The sequence below is a fragment of the Trichosurus vulpecula genome, chromosome 2, assembly GCF_011100635.1.
Source record: "Trichosurus vulpecula isolate mTriVul1 chromosome 2, mTriVul1.pri, whole genome shotgun sequence".
In the NCBI taxonomy this organism is placed as follows: Eukaryota; Metazoa; Chordata; class Mammalia; order Diprotodontia; family Phalangeridae; genus Trichosurus; species Trichosurus vulpecula.
Genome location: NC_050574.1, coordinates 1,205,241 through 1,223,737, shown reverse-complemented (window position 1 = coordinate 1,223,737; position 18,497 = coordinate 1,205,241). Strand labels below are relative to the sequence as shown.

General features: G+C 47.8%; 1 protein-coding gene across 2 annotated transcripts; it reads right to left on the bottom strand.

Moving 5' to 3' along the window:
• Nucleotides 1-948: 948 nt before the first annotated feature.
• Nucleotides 949-16,074, bottom strand: LOC118835912 (zinc finger protein 664-like). 2 transcript variants are annotated; one of them, XM_036743208.1, is made up of 5 exons: nucleotides 15,794-16,074; nucleotides 12,409-12,497; nucleotides 11,661-11,787; nucleotides 11,216-11,302; nucleotides 949-5,799 (listed from the first exon to the last, which is right to left on the bottom strand). In XM_036743208.1, exons 2-5 carry the CDS (start codon nucleotides 12,442-12,444, stop codon nucleotides 4,712-4,714), a joined length of 1,338 nt encoding a protein of 445 aa, XP_036599103.1. In that variant the 5' UTR covers nucleotides 12,445-12,497; nucleotides 15,794-16,074; the 3' UTR covers nucleotides 949-4,711. The 2 variants fall into 2 exon arrangements, with proteins under 2 accessions (XP_036599103.1, XP_036599104.1); XM_036743209.1 differs by lacking the exon at nucleotides 15,794-16,074 and adding an exon at nucleotides 13,184-13,219.
• Nucleotides 16,075-18,497: the final 2,423 nt, after the last annotated feature.

The following is an 18,497-nucleotide window of genomic DNA, read 5'->3' as shown; positions in this document are numbered from 1 at the left end:
ATTGCTTTAGCTCTTGCACATAATTCCCATTTTGGAGCACTCCATGAAGTCCTAAGGATTGGAGAAATTGTCTCCTCCTTCATGTCGGTGGTCACATCTCAAGCCCTCATGTTCTTTTTTTAAAAACTGCCTGCCCCCTCCCTACTTTTTTATAAAACAAACTCACATTTGGTAACTCAAGTTTTATTTTAAGAATTTATTTTAAAATTTTATAACAGATTCATTTTAAACAAAGTAAAAGCAGATATTGATTTAATCCTTCATCATTTTCATATGTCTAATATAAAATAGCCATGATAATATGATGGTGGGCTGTGCAAAGTTTCTCTTAATATATTTTCAACCAATAATCAAGGTCAACATTTATTTTCATAAAGGCCATAGCAGGGAATCCTATTTCACACAAATAAGGTGGTATAAATCTTATTAAAATATGTCTTTTTTTGTTTGATAAACCTAAGAACACTATTCACCTATAACCAAAGCAGAGTAACCTTTTCAGGTTCAAATGTTTGTTTCAATGTGCTCTCACTAAAAGGACCCCTGAATTCCACAGAACATGATGCCCCCAATACCAGGTACCCCTTGGTATCCCCCTTCTCTATCTCTCCTTTCCAGCTTCTTTTTGTTCTCTTCCCACATGAGATTGTAAGCTTTTTGAAGGCAGGGACTGCTTTTTTTTTTCTTTTTTGTATCCCCAGTGCTTGGCACAGTGCCTGGCACATAGAAGGTGCGTTTGTTGTTCAGTCATTTTTCAGTTGTGTCTGACCCATTGTGACCCCATTTTGGGTTTTCTTTGGCAAAGATACTGGAGTGGTTTGCCATTCCTTCTCCAGCTCATTTTACAGATGAGGAAATTGAGGCAAACAGGGTTAGGTGACTTGCCCAGGGTCACACAGCTAGCGTATCAAGCCACATTTGAACTCAGGAAGAAGAGTCCTCCTGCCTCCAGGCACTCTGTCCACTGCACCACCTACCTATTTAGAAAACATTTAATGAACTGAATTATCACGAGAGAAATCTATTAACCATTCTCATTTAGGAGTAGGGTCACATATATCATATTTGTACTGGGAAAACGGGTTCTTTATCCATTCACAATTGAAAAATCTAGGCTTTTAAAATAAAATGTGAATGACTTCTGTAGACCGGCCAATGACTAATCAGCTGGCCTTCACTTCTATTTCATTTTCAGGGCTGGCTGTCTTAAAATTGGGAAACAATAAGGCCATTATTTTGCATATTTATTATCGATAATTCTTAATTGTTTCATAAATCTGGTTACTTTATTTTATGAGAGCATGAATTTGAAGTCATGGAATTTTTTTTAGAGTACTGAGTTTTTTACAAACATCTGCCACATCTGCAAATCTCAGAAGCAAATTTGTGTTAGAAGACAGATTTATGTCATTACTACCACAAAGAAAAATGGAAATTTCTTATTCTAGCTCAAACACCCTTAGAAGTACTTTAGTGTCAGTATGTGGCATGTTTCACCCCAAACTGAAGGTGACCTACCCTCTCACCAAAAGCATTCCAAGTTGCAAAGAGACTTCTTTCTCATGGCTTTTTCAGGAAAAAGTCAAGCTGATTTTTAAATAAAGTGGACTGCCATTATATAACTTGAAAAGCTGTGTTTAGTGATTCAGTCATATTCTTTGATACCAGTAACTCTCTGATGCATGTACTCTGTGCATATAGCAAGAGGGCCCAAGCACATTTGGAACTACTACTCCTCAACCTGTCTCACTGACTAAGCCCCACTGGGGCAGAGCCCAATAGAACACTCCTGTGTTAAATAGTTTTCTTTAAAATAATCTGTTATGTTGACATTTGCCCTTGCTCTAATATCACCACCAAAAAGTCTAAAAAATAACAAGTCTTCTCTAACTCTATTTCTTTCCAAACCACATGCCTAACTCATCTTCTCAGGACTTCCTCTACTAGGTCATAGAAATGTCTTCATGCTAGAAGCTCCTTCCGCCCCTGGACTGCTTCTCACACTGGAAATATCCTCTGTCCTGTGGCCTCTCCCTCTGATTGGCTGGCTCTTCCCAGTACCTCCATTTTAAGGAGGAGGCCCAGGCCTGCCATGTCTTCATTCCTCTCCAGAATGTTCTCCTGACTCATCTGCACAGGACACTTCTCCTAAGTCCCCTTGCCTGGTATTTTCACCACCATGCTTCCTTTTCAGCTCCTTGTTATGTGTTTGCTTCCTTCATTGAAACGTAAGTTTCTTGAAGGCAAGGTCTGTCTTATTTTCTGTATTTGGATTCTCAGTGTTTAGGCCAGCACCTGGCATATAATAAGTGCAAGTTGACTCACTGACTGGACTTGATCAGCAAGCAATATATCGTTACAGTCAAATGAGCACCTTTATTTATATCTGCTGCTTTGGTCGCCTGTAAGAATGGGAAGATGATGATTTCTGAATTAATAGATCACAAGGATCTTCAGACATAAGGGCAATTCCCCTTGCTACAGAGCTATTTTCAAGTGGTAGCATTGGGGGTTCCTCTGCATGATTCACTGACACCATTTAGACCTTATCAATCAGTACAGGCAGCAACTAATCTCTCTTCCACAGAATGAAGCTTTTGACACTTAGCAATTCCTTGGGAACCTAAGGATCCAAGCACTACTTTGGTAGTCACAGACAAGGATTCTGAGTCTGGTTTTGTTTATTAAAAGCATGGGATCTCATGGGGTGGGGGGGAGAGGAATATCTTATTTTGCCAACAAATTCTGTGTGGAAATGCTCAGGTCTGTTTGAAGTGTCATGCCATCTGCAGCTAAATCACTTGTACAAATACAGTAAGCTTTCCATCAACAGTAGGTCATGTAAATTTAGAGTGCAGTTTGGGTGGATAGCATATAGCAACACTAGAGTGGGTCAAAATGGCTTGTTGATACAGCCAGATGAACAGCAAAGTTGTCCAGAGAAAGGTACCTGAGGCTTCCCTTGCCCCTATGCCTCATAAAACAGGATGCAGGGGGCGTGCCCAGATGAGCAGTGAGACCCGGACTCTGGTCCAAGGCACAGAACCACTTACTAGATGCCCATGTCTATAGAGGATTTTAAGACAAAGGGCCTACTTTAGTAGCTATCAGGTCACTGGTACCATAATGGGGTCAGGGATCAGAGACCACTAGAAAAAGGGGGTTTTCTAGTGATGGGGAAGGTGGAATTAAAGGTAAGTTGCATCGGGAAGATTTCAGAAGAGTTTCTGGAGCTAGCTCTAACTAGAACTGGGTGCAGTGAAGGCTTAAATGTCCCAGAGGTGCGTAATAAGAAGCAGGCCTGGGAGAGCAAGGCCACAGACTTCTCTGGCTACTCAGAGTATTCACACTAAGGAACCCTAGTGACAAATACAATCTTCACATTCAGGTTTTTTCCTTTGTGTTTCCCTATTTATGGTACCTAAAATGGCTCTGCAGTCTTCATTTGAACTAGTTTTAACTGTTCCAGTGGACTTTCTCTTAAAACTAGTTAAGCATTTCTCTCTCATGGACAGAGATTATTTCACTTTTTAAAATTTGAGACAAACTGTAAGATAGTTCAATTTGAATTACTAAAAATTTCCAACAAGAGCCTATAACCACTTTTTAGTTATTCCTATCTTTTCAAGTTGCAGGATTGTTTTTTTTAAATAAGACTACACTGTGCTTGCCCAAATAAATGAGGTTGAGAAATACAGCATGTACTATGCTGCCTTGACCTTCCACACAAAGACCATGTCATTTCAAGTTTACATGCTTCACTTTGAATGCAGAGAGCAGATGCACAGTGACCCAAAAATACACCTCACCTAACACACAACTTAACTGATAGTTGGCAATGATGCCTCAAAATCCAACACAAAGCACTCATGTGGGACCCTGAATGACTGAACTCCACTGGATCTCACCTTCCCTGACTGTTCAAACTTTATTTTCATGGAAGAAGGGGTAGGGACAAGAACAGTGATATCACTGGCATAGGGAGCTCCCAAGGAGGAATTCTCTCTACCAAGGCCTGCCAGCATCTTCTCTGTAACTTACCATCTTGGGGAAGTGACTTGTCCAGGGTACTGTAGCCAATCTATGTCAGAGGTGGGGTTTCAACCCACGTCTTTCTGGTGCCAAGGCCAGCATGTATGCCATGCTGTTTTCATGGAAGAAAATGGATTATGTGGCACTTGAATAGTCAAACATTTTGGCCACCGATTTGTTCTTCCCAAGAAATGGTCTTCTGCCCAAGATTTTGGAAATTCTGCCTAAGTGAAGGTTTTCTCACATATGTTAATAAGAAATCTCTCCAGTGTGAATCCTCTGGTGTTTACTATTAATTGTCACATAATGCTTAAAGGTTTTCACTTTGTACATATGGCCTCACTTGCCTCTCAAAACAAGCCTTGTGAGGTGTTATAATTAGTCTCATTTTGTAGATGAAAAAACTGAAGCTCAATGACTTGTCCATGGTTACACCGCTAGTACAGGTGTTTGCTTCAACAAAAAGAGGCCATGTGGACCCTTCCCTGGGCAGCCTTGCCCATTTTAGGGACTTGAGGACCTTAAGGTTCCAGAGTATTCTTGATTGGAAGCCCAGCACTCTCTTCTCTACATGATGTCTCTGCAATGAGGTATGAACAATGATGAAAGCTTTTCTCATATTAATTTTCATGGTTTCTTACAAGTACAACTACTTTGATGTGCAACGAGATCCCAGTGGTTACTGCAGGCTTTCCCACTCATTACACTGATAAGATTTCTCTGCAGTATGAATCCTTTGATGTTTAATAAGGTTTGAGCGGTGACTGAAGGCATTCCCACATTCATTACATTTATAAGGTTTTTCTCCAGTGTGAATCCTCTGATGTGCAATAAGGTTTGAGCTATGACTGAAGGCTTTCCCACACTCGTTACATTTGTAAGGTTTCTCTCCAGTATGAATCCTCTGGTGTACAATAAGGTGTGAGCTATGACTGAAGACTTTCCCACATTCATTACATTTATAGGGCTTCTCTCCAGTGTGAATCCTTTGGTGATTAGTGAGGTGTGAGTGGTGACTGAACCCCTTCTCACATATGTTACATTTATAAGGTTTCTCTCCCGTATGAATCCTCTGATGTTTAATAAAACTGGAGCACTGACTGAACCCTTTCCCACATTCACTACACTTATAAGGTTTCTCTCCAGTGTGGATTCTCTGGTGATTAATTAGGTGTGAGCGGTGACTGAATTCTTTCCCACATTCATCACATTTATAAGGCTTCTCTCCAGTATGAATCCTTTGATGTTGAATAAGGCTGGAGCACTGACTGAAGGCTTTCCCACATTCATTACATTGATAAGGTTTCTCTCCAGTGTGAATCCTCTGATGTTTCACCAGGTGTGAGTGGTGATGGAAGGCTTTCCCACATTCATTACATTGACAAGGCTTCTCTCTAGCATGAGTTCTCTGATGTTTAACAAGATATGAACGATCACTAAAGGCATTGCCCCATTCTTTACATTCATATTTGTGAATCCTATGATGAATAATAAGGTTTTCATGCTTCTTGTACATTTTCCCACATTCATTACACCTATGAATTTTCTCGCCTGTAAGAATCTGTTGCTGTTTCCAGATTTGTCTCCCATGTCTTTCCTGGTTCCCCAGCTGCTTCTTTATGGGATTCTCACATTCTGCTGTTTCCTTCAAAATGGAGTACCAAAGACTATACCTTCGGAGTCTTTCTACTGTCACCCTCTGGGATGCTTCTTCAGGAGTGCCGTGCTTTGAAGTTGCCTCCTTGGTCTTAGACTGAAGCTCTGAATCTGAAAGAGATTAAAATAAAATATAAGTATTTCAGAAGTTTTCTATAGTAGGAGAATGAGGTATTGCAGCTAGGTATGAACAGGTAGCTCTCAAAAGGCATGCAAGCTCTCCAAAATGCCAATGAAAACAATCAACCCTAAGACTCCTCCTCACACCCTTCAGATTGGCAAAGACACGAACACAACAATCAGCCATTAACGAGGGGGCCATAGGAGAGCAGGAACACAGTGGGTGAAGTTATGAGCTCGTTCAGCCATTCTGAAAATCGATCTGGAACATTAAGGTCCTCAATTCCCTAAAATGGGCAAGGCTGCAGAGAGAAGGACCCACATGGCCTCTCTTTGTTGAAGCAAACCAATGGAAACCAAGCAAGTAGCCATCAATGAAAGGATGGCCAGAGAATGGGATGTGGATAAAATGGGAATATTATTGCACCATAAGAAATGAGTCACATAAGAGACTCGAAGAAATAGGGAAATACTTGCATGAAATGGAGCAGTGTTATGAGAAGAACCAGGGGGTCAACTCAGGCAGTGACCACAGCAGCCATGCAAGTAGAAACAGCTGAAAAGACAGGAGAACTGGGTCCAAAGCATGGCCCCTCATGGTTCCCCAAGCCTAAAGCTCACCCATACTTTCCAGCCCTTCAAAGAGATGATGGACAGCAGGTACATCCTCAAGCATCACCAAAGGGTTAGTTTGTTCTGCTTAACTGATCTTTTGTTACAAGGAAAGGCTTCCCTTGGGGAGGGGGATTGAGGAGAGAAGTTAGTGGGCAGCAATTGGCCTGTTTAAGAGAAAAAGGTAACAATAAAACATTTTTTAATACACAGAAAGGGCAGGACACAGATGTTGTTACTCCCTTGTTAGCCTAACACAGATGTGTTGGAAAAGCTTGTGGTTTCTTATGCAACCCTCCTCACTGTTCTCGAATCTTGACATGTTTGGAAATTTATAACAAGGGGGGAAAGGGCCAATCCTGGCAAACCTGTCACACTTCATTTTGGGACAGGGTCACTCAACAGGGAGATGAGAGGAACGATGGAGTTATGGTATACTCCCGTTAGAGCCAAGCATTTGATAAAATCTCTCATGTTGCTCTTGTGGGAAAGATAAGGAGACATGGACTGGGTGAGCGGACGGACACCTTTGGAAGTGGCTACATGATTGATTCAACATCAGGAGGTCTCTGGGGCCTTGGGGATCTGTGCTGGGCCCTGGGCTATTTAGCATTTTTATCAATGATTTGAATAAAGACATAAATGGCATGCTCATCATATTGCCAAATGATACTGGATGTGAGGAAGAGCCAACTTACTGTATGGAAGAATCAGAATTCAAAATGTTGAAAGGCAAGGATCTGACGCACAAAAAGTGCTCCCCAAGACCCTAACAGGAGATCCTCAGAGTCAAAGACTTTCATGCTAATACTAAGATGTCATTTGCCTATTAAAATCCTCCTCCCTAGTCTGAGGGAGGATTTTCTTCATATATATTAACCAAAACAATATACTGCAACAGAATGAATGCCGAAGCAGACAGAAAAATCCAGCTGTCTTCTATTACTAAAAAGATTTGCAAAAATATGTTAAATCAGTGCTACTTTTCTCACTCATCTTTTGTTTGGAAATACATAGTTATTTTTATGAGATGTTATTTACCCTAACATATAGTAGGTTTATTTTTCTTTCTAATAGATTAATGTATTTTAGATTTATCCATTTTAATTGTTATTAGGGTAAATGTCAATAGATATAAGCCCTACAAATAAAAGCTTTTGGGTGTCCTCAATAATTGTTGAAACCAAAAAATTTGAGAACCACTGGGTTTGAGCACTAGGCTGAATTGAGTAAGATAGATGTGAATGGGGCAAATGAAAACAATTACACTTGGGTTCAAAAAACCACCATTCCCAGTCCAAGACAGGGGCGATCCAGGCAGACAGCATTTGCCTGTTGATGAGAGGCTTTCAGAGGATGGGCAGACTGGGATGAGTGAATAGTGGGACATGGAGTTGGGATTAAACTGTACTACAGAGCAGCAGTCATCAAAACTACCTGGTACTGGCTAAGAAACAGAGGTGTGGATCAGTGGAATAGGATAGGAATACAAGAAGGAGAAGTCAACAACTATAGCAATCTATTCTTTGATAAACCCAAAGAGGCCAGCTTCTTGGCTAATAATTCACTATTTCACAAAAACTGTTGGGAAAATTGGAAAATGGTAGGACAGAAACTGGGCATAGACCAATATCTTACACCATATACCAAAATAAAGTCAAAATGGGTTCCTGATTTAGGAGTAAAGGCTGATACTATAAGTAATGTGGGAGAGAAAGGAATAGTTTACTTATCAGATTTACGGAAAAGAAAAGAATTCATGACCCAACAAGAGATAGAGAGCATTACAAAATGCAAAATGGATAATTTTGATTATGTTAAATTGAAATGTTTTTGTACAAAAAAAGCCAATGCAACAAAAATTAGGAGGGAAGCAGAAAATTGGGAGAAAATCTTTACAACTAGTATCTCTGATAAGGGCCTCATTTCTAAAATATACAGGGAACTGAGCCAAATATATAGGAATACAAGCCATTCCCCAATTGAGAAATGGTCAAAGGATATGAACAGGCAGTTTTCAGAGGAAGAAATTAAAGCTATCTATAGGCATACGAAAAAATGCTCTAAATCACTACTGATTAGAGAAATGCAAATCAAAACAACTCTTAGATACCACATCTCTCCGGTCAGATTGGCTAAAATAACAAAACAGGAAAATGATAAATGCTGGAAAGGATGTGGGAAAATTGGAACATTGTTACACTGCTGGTGGAGTTGTGAGCTGATCCAGCCATTTTGGAGAGCAATTTGGAACTATGCCCAAAGGGCTATAAAAATGTTCATACCCTTTGACCCAGCAATACCACTTCTAGGGTTGTATCCCAAAGAAATCACACAAGCGGGAAAAGGACCCATATGTACAAGGATATTTATAGTGGCTCTTTTTGTGGTAGCCAAGAATTGGAAATCAAAGGGATGCCCATCAATTGGGGAATGGCTGAACAAGCTGTGGTATATGAAGGTAATGGAATACTATTGTGCCATAAGAAATGGGGATGGTACAGACTTCATAACAACCTGGAAGAACCTACATGACATAATGCTGAGTGAGCGGAGCAGAGCCAGGAGAACACTGTTCACAACCACAGATATATGGATTCCGTGAGGACCAACCCTGACAGACTTCGCTCCTCTCAGTAACACAAAGTGCAGGCACAACTCCAAAGGACTCACGATGGAGAATGCTATCTACATCCAGAGAAAGAACTATGAAGTTTGAATGCAGATTGAGGCACACTTCATGCTCGCCTTTTTCTCTTCCCTTTTGTTTTTGTTTTTGGGTTGGTTTTTTTTTTTTTTGGTTCTGTTTCTTCTTTCTCGTTATTCATTCCATTGGTCGTAATTCTTCTCTGCAACTTGACTAGTGTATAAATTAATTCAATGCGAAGTCATTCGTGGTAGTTATATGAGATTCCATGCCGTCTTGGGGAGGGAGGGGGGGAGGGAGGGAGGGGAGAAAATCTGGAACTCAAAATTATGTAGAACCGTCTGTTGTAAACTAAAAATAAAAATAAATTAAAAAAAGAATAAGGAAAAAGGAGGAGACAGTGTTTATTCCCTGCCTTAGTCAGACCATGGAAGTGGACAAGCCAAAGGAGGTTCAAAGAGGACAACCAGGATGCTGTCAAGGCCTGACTGTACCACTTCTGCAGCATCTCTTTTAAATTTCACCTCTGCAACATCTATGGTCAATTTCACCTATGTAACATCTCTGGCGGATTTCACCTCTGCCCCATCTCTGCTCCATTTCACCTCTGCCCCATCTCCAGTCCATTTCACCTCTGCTGCATCTCTGGTCCATTTCACCTCTGCAGCATCTCTGGTCCATGTCACCTCTGCAGCATCTCTGGTCCATTTCACCTCTGCAGCATCCCTGGTCAATGTCACCTCTGTAGCATCTCTGGTCAACTTCACCTACATGCTCCCTTCTCTCCTCTGACACCACCCCCATCCTGATGCAAACTCTCATCACCTCATGCCTGGCTTGATGCAATAGCTGGTGGGGAGCCTGCCTGCCTCAAGTCTCTCCCCATTCCAATCCATCCTCTTTTCAACCACTAGAGTGATTTTCCTAAAGTTCAGGGTCAACACTGCCCTAATCAACAAACTGCAGTGGCTCCTCAACACGTTCTCTGATCCATCTCCTGGCTCTGGACATTTTCTCTGGTAGCCCCCATACCTGGAATGCTCTTCCTCTTGGCTTCCTTCAAGTTCCAACTAAAATCCTACCTCCTTTCCTAATCCTTCTTAATTTTAGTACCTTCACTTTGTTAATTATCTCCTATTTATCCTGAATAGAGCTTGTTTGTGGCCTCCCCCATTAGACTGTGAGCTTCTTGAGGGCAGGAACTGTCTTTTGCCTCTTTTCGCATCCCTAGCACTTAGCACAGTGCCTAGGACCGACTGACTGACTGATGGTGAAGTGCTAAGTAGTAGGGCAAATGAAAGGTCTCAGATTTGGAGACAGGGGCCTGGGTTTGAATGCCCACTCTGGACTGAGTGCCCAGTCTCTCCCTTCTGGGCCTGTTTCTGAATCTGCCCAAATGAGGGGTTGGACAAGATGACTTTTTAATTCTACCCTCTGGTGGTAAAATCTTTTGAGGACCAGCTCCTCAGGGACTGCACAAATTCAGAGAAGATGATGAGGGGACATGATATATGGGGACATCTCTGGAGAGCCACACTTGCTCTTCTGGCTCCACTGAGAGTAGAACCAAAACCTAGGTGGGGGAGGGGAATGGCAAAGGCCCTTAGAGCTCATGCCCAGAGACAAGACCTGAAGAGGAAAGCTGTCAGGGGTCAGGGAAGCCATGGTCCCAGGGCCAGAGGAGACCTAAAACAAATCTCTCTAGACCGAGGAGGCATCCTCACTAGATCTAGAACACAGGAAAGGAGGGGTGCATGGCACAGGGGATAAGGGGACAGCATGCGGGGGTGGGATGGCACCAGGAGGAGGGAGGATATGGAGACAGCAGAAGGAGCAGGCAGGCCTGGGTCACAGGCACTGGTCATGCCCAGGAAGGGAAGGGGCTTGAAGACCAACATGAGGTTAGGAGGAGCCAGCAGATGGAGAGATGGATCCAGAGATACAGGAGAGAATGGAGAATTCTAGGTCCTAGAGCTGGACCCTGCAGAAATCACAGGCTGAGCTTCACTAGTGACCACCTCTGAGGGATAGTGCAAGGCCTGAGGCCAGGGTGTTTGCCAGGACAACAGAACAGACACTGAGGTCCCCAAGAATGTGAGCGGGTAAAGAACAGGGCCCTGTGTTCAAGGACAGAAGATGAAAAATGACCTGGAGGGCAGAGGTGGAGTGTCCAGAGAAAGCCACCATCCCCTTGTTCTAGCCAGGAGATCACGTCCGGTTTGGAGACAGGCAGCCCTGTGATGTAGAGAGAGGAGAAGCCTCGATGTGTGCTAGAGACCAATAGCCCCTCCGCAGGACAGCCCCCTTCTGGGTACTACCTAGCTCCAGGACAGTTATGGGCTACTGACTCATCTTACAAGTCATGGATTCTGAGCCTCATCCAATCTCCCCATTCTATGGGTGAAGAAACTAAGAGCCAGAAAAGGAAATGAATCCAATGAAGCCTGTCAGGAGCCCACAGGGGCTTAACTGACCTCCCCTAGGGCTTTGACCTTTCATCCCCCAGAGACCCCAACCCTGTCTCCCTCCTTCCTCCCCCATAGGCAGACACTGAATTATGGGACTGGGGGAATGCAGGGGGAAGCCTCCTTACCCAGGGAGACCAGGTTCCGGTAGGTCTCCAGCATCACGTCCCGGTACAGCTGTCTCTGAGAGGGGCCCAGCCACCCCCACTCCTCAGGGGTGAAGTCCACAGCCACATCCCTGAAGGTCACGGGCTCCTGAAACACAGAGCACATACCTGCTGGCCAGAGGACAGAGACCCCCAAGGGCCCTGGACAGGGCCTGGCTGGGCTGGGGACCCAGGGCTTTTACCAAAGATCTCTCCTGGGGAGGGGAGTGGGGTCCAAATGCAGGAGACACAACAGTCTCTGCCTTGATAAGCTGACAGTTTTCTTGGGGGTGAGGAAACTCAGCCATGGAAAAGACCAGACTAGGCTGGATACAACGAAGACTGGCCTGGGGGGGTCAGAAGGAAAGACACGGCCCACCAGTGTCTTGTTGGCAAGGAGCGGGGGGGGTTACGGGGTGCCTAGGAGGGAGTGACGCTGGCTACTGTGAATCGCCCAGGATGAGCAGCAGCTGCGGGAGCTGGGGACAGCTATGGTGGGCAAGGAGCCTCCAGTGCTCCCAAGCCAGGCTAACAGCCCCCATGCAGGAAGCAGAGGTTAGACAAGGAGGAGGAAGAGACAGAAGGAAGCCATAGGGCCCATCCCCAAGGTGTCCATCACCCTCCCAGTAGCCCCAGGGAGCAGCAGTGGCAGCAGAAGCCGATGCACGCACAAAGAGGGGCCCTGAGACCTGACAGCATTTCAGGAAGGAAGGAGGAAACCCCAACTCACCTTGGAAGTGTCCACTGTGGGCCCAGTGGGGGCCATGCCTTCATCCACGTGGTCCCCAGAGGTGTAGGCTGCACCCTCAGAAGGCAGAGCTGGGGGAGGACAAAGGGACCCTGAGGGAGAGCAGCCCCAGGCCCACCCCGCCCCACCCCCAGGGACAGATGTGGACAAGATATCCCAGGAGGGGGAGGGGAGGGATGACCAGCAGGTAAAACTATGCAGGCCAACAAGGTGGTCATTTTAGAGGTGGGGAAACTGAGGCTGGGAGGGAGCAGATGAGAACCCTAGATCCCAGAGCCAGTGGGGGCCCCGAGCTGGGGGTGGGGGCAGGGCACCAGCCGGGGGGCCCATGCTCCTCTGCTAGCCCCCTCCCTTCCCATCCTGTCCTTTCTCCTCCCCAGACCCTAACAGGAGGTCAAGGCCCAGCCCACACAAGCCATGGAAAAGCACTCTCCTCTGCCTTGGCCCTTTCTGTCCCATTCTTATGAGGGCTGGATAATGATAACCCTCTAGACCTGATCCTCCTTTCCAGGAGGCAACTACAGTCAAGGGCCCCTGGCTCCTCATTGGCTGGGGACATAGCCTCTCACCCTGCTTAGATGAGCAGGAAGTCACAGCTACAGCTCTTCCTGTAAGACGGCGGACAACCTCCTGGCTGTTCTGCCAACAGAACCCTCTGCCTCTCACTCCCAGCATTTCCTCTAGCCGCCCCTCATGCCTGGAATGCTCTCCACCTACTGACTTTCCCGCTTCCTTCAAGTACCAACCAAGATCCTACCTTGTGCTGGGAGCCTCCCTCAAGTCCAGTATCTTCCCTCTGCTCATTATCTCCCAAGTACCCTGGATAGAGCTCGCCTGGTACGTGTATTTGTTGTCTTCCCCATTGGAATGTGAACTCTAGGGGACTGTCATTTGAATCCCCACTACTTTATACAGTACCTGGCACATAAGAGGTGCTTAAATATTTATTGACTTAATGACTATTGAAAGTATTCTCTTATCTGATCCTCACAGCATCCTTCAAAGTAGGGGACATTATCATCCCTAGGTTACAGATGAGAAAACTGAGGCAGAGGATCAGTGACTTGCCCAGGGTTGCCCAGCTAGCGAGGCAGGATTACAGCTCAGATCTTCCTAATTTCTGGCCCAGTGCTCCATACACTGCACCAATGACGTGGACCAGAGATGCTGCAGAGGTGAAATGGGCCAGAGGTGGTGCAGAGGTGACATCAGAGGTGAAATGGGCCAGAGATGCTGCAGAGGTGACATGGACCAGAGGTGGTGCGGAGATGAAATGGGCCGGAGGTGGTGCGGAGGTGAAATGGGCCGGAGGTGGTGCGGAGGTGACATGGGCCGGAGGTGGTGCGGAGGTGACATGGGCCGGAGGTGGTGCGGAGGTGACATGGGCCGGAGGTGGTGCGGAGGTGAAATGGGCTGGAGGTGAAATGCGCCAGAGGTGGTGCGGAGGTGACATGGGCCGGAGGTGGTGTGGAGGTGAAATGGGCCGGAGGTGCTGCAGAGGCAATGTGGACCAGAGATGGTACAAGGAAGGATTAGGAGGAGAGATAATGGATTCTAATTTGGACATGCTGAGTTTAAGTTCTCTACTGGACATCCAGTTTGAGATGTCTGAAAGGCAGCTGAAGATTCAAGATCAGCACGTAGTTTGGGGCAGGAGAGGTAAATTTGAGAGTCATCAGCAAAGAGATGGTAATTTAATCCATGGGAGCCAATGAGGTCATCAAGTGAAGTAGTACTGAGAAAGAAGAGAAAAGAGCCCAGGACAGAACACTGAGGGACACCTATGGTTAGAGGGCATAGTGTAGAGAAGATTCAGCAAAGGAGACCCAGAAGAAGTGGTCAGAGAAGGAAGGGGAAAACCAGGAGAGAGTGGACGTCCTGAAAACCTAGAGAGAAGAGAGTATTCAGGAGGAGAGAGTGCTCAGAGATATCCAGGAGACTGAGGACTGAGAAAAGGCCATTGATTTGGCCACTAAGAGACCACTGGTCACTTTGGAGAAAGCAGTTTGGGTGGAATGATGAGGTCAGAAGGCAGATTCTAAGGGGTCAAGAAGTGACAGAAGAAGTGGATACACCATAGAAGACGGCCTTTTGGAGTTTAGCCACAAAGGGCAGAAGAGACATAGGAAGACAGTCATTGGGGATGGGAGGGTCAACAGAGGGTTTTTACAGGATGGAGGAGGCACAGACATGTTTGTAGGCCGGGAGAGAGGGAGAGATTAAAGATAAATAAGAGAGGGCCATCTGTGGGAGGAAGAAGCATGGAAGGAGGTCACTTGGGCAAGCGGAGGGGTCAGTCTTGGTCAGGGGTCAGCCCCACCTCATCATGGGAGGGGTGGAGGAGGAGAGAGGGGCAGAAGGTACCTGAGTGATAGGAGGGGAGGAAGAGGAGAGGAGAGGGGGTTCATGGTGAATGGCCTCCATTTAGAAGGCAGGGTTTCATCTGAGAGTGGGGGGAGGAGAAGAGGGAGCTGATGAAGGAGGTAGCGTGGGATTGCCTGACAGCAGGGAGGGCCCAGCGGGGGGTGTCAGAGCCTGGCTTTCTCCACCTTCATTCACCACCATGTGTGTATGTGTGAAGGAGGTGAATAGTGGAGTGAGCCAAGGCTGAGGCCTGGGAGGCTATGAGAGGTCAAGGGATTCACAAGAGGAGGACAGTGTAGTGCTGAGCTGGTTCCCCAAGGGGTCCAGATGGGGAGAAGAGGAGGGAGCAGCTAGTGCAGGGAAGGCTGAGGGGTCAGGGAGGGGAGGGGTATGTAAGGGGAACCAGAGGGAGAGGGGGAAAGCCAGTAGATCATGGTTGGATAAGGGGATTCCGGAATTCTAGACCATGGAGGTGAGTAGCCATGGAGGTCCTACGTTTGTGGGTGATGCAAGATCCAGGATGTGGCCGAGGGGGTGGAGGTGAGAGGTCTGAGGGAATGTCGGTGTCTATGGGGGAGTCCCCAGGTGGGAGGGCAGGATCTGGGTGGGGGGGAGGGGACTGTGACCTGGCACTGAGCTCAAGGTGGGAAGGTCCAGGGTCTGTGGACTCTGACTCAGAGAAAAGGTCACTGGCAGGTGGAACAACCACGGGCAGGGAGGGTTCCAGTTCCCTCGACTGAAGAGCACAGCACAGGGGGGTGTCCCCTCCCCTGGTCCTTAGTGAAAACCCAACATCCCCATAGTCCCTAAGCTGGAGAGCAGGCGGGAAGGTCTTGCTTCTTCTGTATCCCCAGCCCTCCCCTCAGGTGTGGCTGCTATAAATGCTGAAGACCTGCTTCTGCTTTCCACTCCATGATTCCTCCTAGCTCAAAGAGCCCTGCATTTACAGATGGGGAAAAGAAGGAACATGCCATCATGATTCAAACCCAGGGCCCCTTCTCACCTGCCTCCTCTAGCCTCCGAGCCACCGGGGCTAGACCGTCCTCAGTGGGGCTTTTCTGGGGCTGGCCGATCTCTCCTGCAGGCCCAGGGTCTGAGTCCTTGGCCCGCTCCTCTGGCCTGGGGGCTTCCTGAGTGGACAGAGGTCAGGCCTGCTCACTTCTGGGGGTTCACACAGGGAGTCACCCTCTGGGGGCCCACCCACCAAGGGTGGCTGCTGTGGGCAGATGAAGGAAGATGTCAGCAAGAGGGAGCTGGGGCCTCCCTTCCACAGCTCAGCCCAGGAGTCCATGCCATGGGACCTTCTAGGCACGTAAGGGAGCCAGGGACCCAGAGCTGACTGGAGAACCGCCGCCCCCCATCACTGTCTCCTGGGCCAGAAGAGGAGCCTGAGGTTCAGGAGGCCCCCTGCCCAAGGTCACCCAGCCAGCACCCAAAGGAGCAGCAGGAGGGGTCCTCAGAGCTTCCAAGGGCCAAGTGACTGAGGACCAAAGGACTCCTTGTCTCCACTGTCCACACGAGGACGCTGAGGCTAAGAAATAACGTGGGCCTCCCCTGACTTTGAGGCCAGCTCATCATGCTATCCCATCCTAGGGATTCCACAGGCACATATTAAGCACCTGCTGTGTGCCCAGTTGTTGGAGACCACAGAAGACCCATCCCCTCTTCTTCCTAGGGCCCCAGCAACGGGTGACATCACCAGGCCCCCTCCCTCTTCTGCCTGCTCTCGACAACCTATGACGCCACACGCCCCAGCTCCTCCTCTGCCTGGAGCTGACGTCACCACCCCGCCCCTCCTCCGTTCCTCCCCCTCTCCGCCTGTGCGTAGAGGCCCCAGCAACAGGTGACGTCACCAGGTTCTCAGCGCCTCTGTGGCCCGGAAGACCAGCCCTTGTGACGTCACTAGTCTCCGCCCCTTCCCTGCCTCCGGCACGGTAGAAGTGACTGGGCCCTTGGAGTCCGCGGCATGTACCGCCTGTGAAGGCGCTTCCCCGGGGGCGCGGGAAAATAAACGCTGGCAGCAGCATCCAGGTCCAGAGAGCGGTGAAGGGCTGCGCGGGTGGACGGGACTGCGCGCGCATTCCCAGCCTCGGATGACACGGTGCGCCTGCGTCCGAGCAACCTTCGACTACATTTCCCAGAATCCTCCAAGAACGCGCCTTTCCTTCCTTCGGGCTTCCACACACGCGCACACACGCGCACACACACACACGCGCACACACACACACACACACGCACACACACACACACACGCACACACACACACACACACACACCCCTCCCCCGCATGCCCGCATGTTCATGGCCAAGGCCTGTGAAACCGGACACGTCTGCACCAATCAGAAAAGAGCAAACCAGTCTGATTTCCAGGGGAGAGGGAGAGCGTTCTGTCTCCATGACAACCGCTAGAGCCACTGCTCCCTCTTCCAGGCTGGCCTGGCCGCCTGCACTTGGAGACCCCGCGCTTGTGTGGCCCTCCTGCTGTCCCCAGCGCCTGACGCCTGCCAGATGGCAGAGCAACTGTGGGACCACCCCCCCCAAATTCTCGCGCTCAGCTCTGTCGCCACCAAGTCACAGCCCCTCTTCCTCCCGCACGTGGGAAGTGGACAGGGCTTCGAGGAGGGGAGCAATGATCCCTGGGCTCCCCTGGTCTTCCCTTCAGCTTTGGGGAGCTCCAAGTCCCCTCTCCCCGCCCCCACCCCCGCTTGACCCTCCCAGGGGCGTATAGATTCTGCCCTAGGTTCCTCAGCCCACTTCCCTCCAGTGCAGAGACTCGGACCTCTCTCTGGCTCCCCCCCACCCCCCTTCTTTCTTCATGCCTCTCTCTCCCTCCCCCACATCTAGCCCCCCCATCTGTCTCCCCCCCTTTTCCTGTCTCTCTTTCCCTCCCTCTCTCCTTTCCTTCCCTTCTCTCCCTGCTCTCTGTTTCTTCCTTTCCCTGTTTCTCTGTCCCCCATCCTTCCTCTCCTGTCTCTCCCTGTCTCCCTCTCCCCCTCACTCTCTCCTTCCCTCCCTCTCTGTCTCTCGCTCCTCTCCCTCCCTCTCTCCCTGTTCTCTATCTTTCACCCTCCCTGTAATATTAATTAAGTTGGAACTTTTTAACTCTTTTAGAATGCTAAGCTAATTGTCTTTGACTGAGCCTTACTAGGTGCAAAGCCCCAGGCCCAAACCCCTAATTACTAGGTGCTATGCCTATGTGGGCATGAAGTTCGCAGGGCCCTAAGGGGAATTACTAAGACCAGAGACAATAGTAAGTGCCTAAGTTCTGCTCACTCAGATGAGGTTTGATGACCGAAGAGTGTATATAAACAGAGAGAACAGAGCTATTTGCTTGAGGCTCTCACTCCTGGAGGAATGTTGGCATTGGACTCTGGGCAGCCCTAAGAGCCTCCCGGCTTGTAAACCGGGATGCTGTTGGTTTCCTGATAACTACGAATTGTGATTTGATCTGTTTATGTTGTGTATGTTTGTAACTTGTTTGTATTTGCTCTGAAGTTCAGGGTACTGGCTTTTTCCCCCTGAACTAAGTGAATGATATTTGTATGTTGGATTGAAATAAGATTGTTAACCCCCTAACATTACTTTCCTTAGTAAAGCAGATCAAAAGAATCTGTGCTGGCAGCATTCTTATTGTTGGGCTTGTGTTGGTCTTTCACCCCCCCACACACACAATAGCTGCTAGTCGAATTGTTGCAACACCCCTCTGG

Excerpts from the sequence above, each read along its gene's own strand:
- LOC118835912 (XM_036743208.1), bottom strand. The coding sequence starts at position 12,444 with ATGGCCCCCACTGGGCCCACAGTGGACACTTCCAAG. Across the intron at positions 11,788-12,408 it reads CCACAGTGGACACTTCCAAG|GAGCCCGTGACCTTCAGGGA; the intron begins GTGAGTTGGGGT and ends TCTGTGTTTCAG. Across the intron at positions 5,800-11,215 it reads ACTCCACCTCTGCCCTCCAG|ATTCAGAGCTTCAGTCTAAG; the intron begins GTCATTTTTCAT and ends AATCTCTTTCAG.